Source organism: Eimeria tenella, genomic scaffold (genome assembly GCF_000499545.2).
Source record: "Eimeria tenella Houghton genomic scaffold, Eth_scaff2518, whole genome shotgun sequence".
NCBI classification, from domain to species: domain Eukaryota; phylum Apicomplexa; class Conoidasida; order Eucoccidiorida; family Eimeriidae; genus Eimeria; species Eimeria tenella.
Genome location: NW_013542384.1, coordinates 2487 through 4059, shown reverse-complemented (window position 1 = coordinate 4059; position 1573 = coordinate 2487). Strand labels below are relative to the sequence as shown.

General features: G+C 54.5%; 1 protein-coding gene across 1 annotated transcript; it reads right to left on the bottom strand.

The window, feature by feature from the left end:
* Positions 1–201: 201 nt before the first annotated feature.
* Positions 202–1352, bottom strand: ETH_00040865 (transducin beta-like protein 1 (TgTBL1), putative; the record flags this gene model as incomplete). The annotated part of the gene is made up of 3 exons (XM_013375101.1): positions 202–379; positions 761–904; positions 1285–1352. 3 exons carry the CDS (start codon positions 1350–1352, stop codon positions 202–204), a joined length of 390 nt encoding a protein of 129 aa, XP_013230555.1.
* Between the last annotated feature and the right edge of the window lie 221 nt (positions 1353–1573).

Below are 1573 nucleotides of genomic sequence, written 5' to 3'. Positions count from 1 at the left end.
GCTGCTGTTGCGGGCAGCAGCAGCAGCAGCAACAGCAGCAGTTGTTGCTGCTGCAGATACTGCTGCTGCCGGTGGGCTCGCTGCACCGACATACCTGGGCATAAAACGTCATTGCCGCTGCTGCAGCTATTGGTGCTGCTGCAGCTACTGCTGCTGCTGCTGCAGCTACTGCTGCGCTAGTTTGAACTTCTGCTGCAGCAGCTAGTAATACATTAGCTGCTGCCGCTCCTGCTGCTGGCTCTGCTGCTGCAAGTCTTGCTGCTGCTGGTCCAGCTGCTGCTGCTGCTGCTGCTTGCTGCCTGTGGGAGGCTTCAAGACCACAGTTTTGCCCATTTGAAAGACATTGTAGGCCAAACAGTCGTGCGTGCTGCGCCAGGTGCTGCAGCAGCAGCAGCAGCAGCAAAAGGCACAAAGAAGCAGGTGGCACAGCAGCAGCAAGGCCATCAGCTTAAGCCGCAACAGATGCAACGGCAGCACAAACACCACAGCATCAGCACCACAAGCACAGCAACAGCAGCAGAAACCAAGCAGCAGCAGACACAGCAGCAGCACAAGAGCAGCAGCAGAAAAGAGCAGCAGCAGCAGTAACACCACCACTACCACCACCCGAGGCAGCAGCAGCAGCACAACCAGCACACCCACCCACAGCAGCAGCAGCAGCAGCACAAACACCACCACCCACAGCACAACGCCCACAGCAGCAGCAGCACCCACAGCAGCAGCAGCACCCACAGCAGCAGCAGCAGCAGCAGCAGCTCACATGTGGGGAATGACCATTTGCAGGTCGACGTAGCTGGCGATACACTCCAAACTGGGGAGTAGATACACCCGAAGAAAAGAGTCGTAAGTCCCCACAGCAACTTTGCTGCCGTCGCGGCTCACCCGCAGACTCGTGGGGGGGTGGCTGCAGGACACGCACGCAAACCCTAAATTAGGGTTTAGGGTTTAGGGTTTGTGCGCTGCCGCGGCAGAAGAAGCGCAAGCACCCGCAGAAGCAGCGGCTACGGTTTAGGGTTTGAGAGCGCTTCATGCGAAAGGTGGATGCGGCAAAAGAGGCACTTGAAAACTAGGGTTTAGGGTTTAGGGTTTAGGGTTTGGGAAAGGAGAGGCCTCCTCAGCTGCTGCCCTCTATTTGAGGTGTTTTGCAGGACTTGCTGCTGCTGCTGCTGCTGTTGGCTGCTGCTGCTGCTGCTAGCCACCAGCCAACTGGAGCAGCGGCTAGGGACTAGGCTAAACCCTAAACCCTAAACCCTAAACCCTAAACCCCAAACCCTAAACCCTCACTCATAGACGATCCGCTTCACGGGTGCTGAAAGGTGCTGCGGGTCCCACAGCAGCAGCTGGCTGTCCATTGCGACGCTGCGCAGCAGCACACCACAGCTAGGGTTTAGGGTTTAGGGTCTAGGGTTTAGGGTCTGTAGAACAAAGAAATAAAAAGACGAAAAGATGCAAAATGAGATGAATGAACTAAAAAAGAAACGCAAAGAATTTAAAAATAAAAGGAAACGAAAAGAATTAAAAAATAAGAAAGACAAAAAGAGGAAAAGACGAAAGGGATATAAGAAAGATTCGA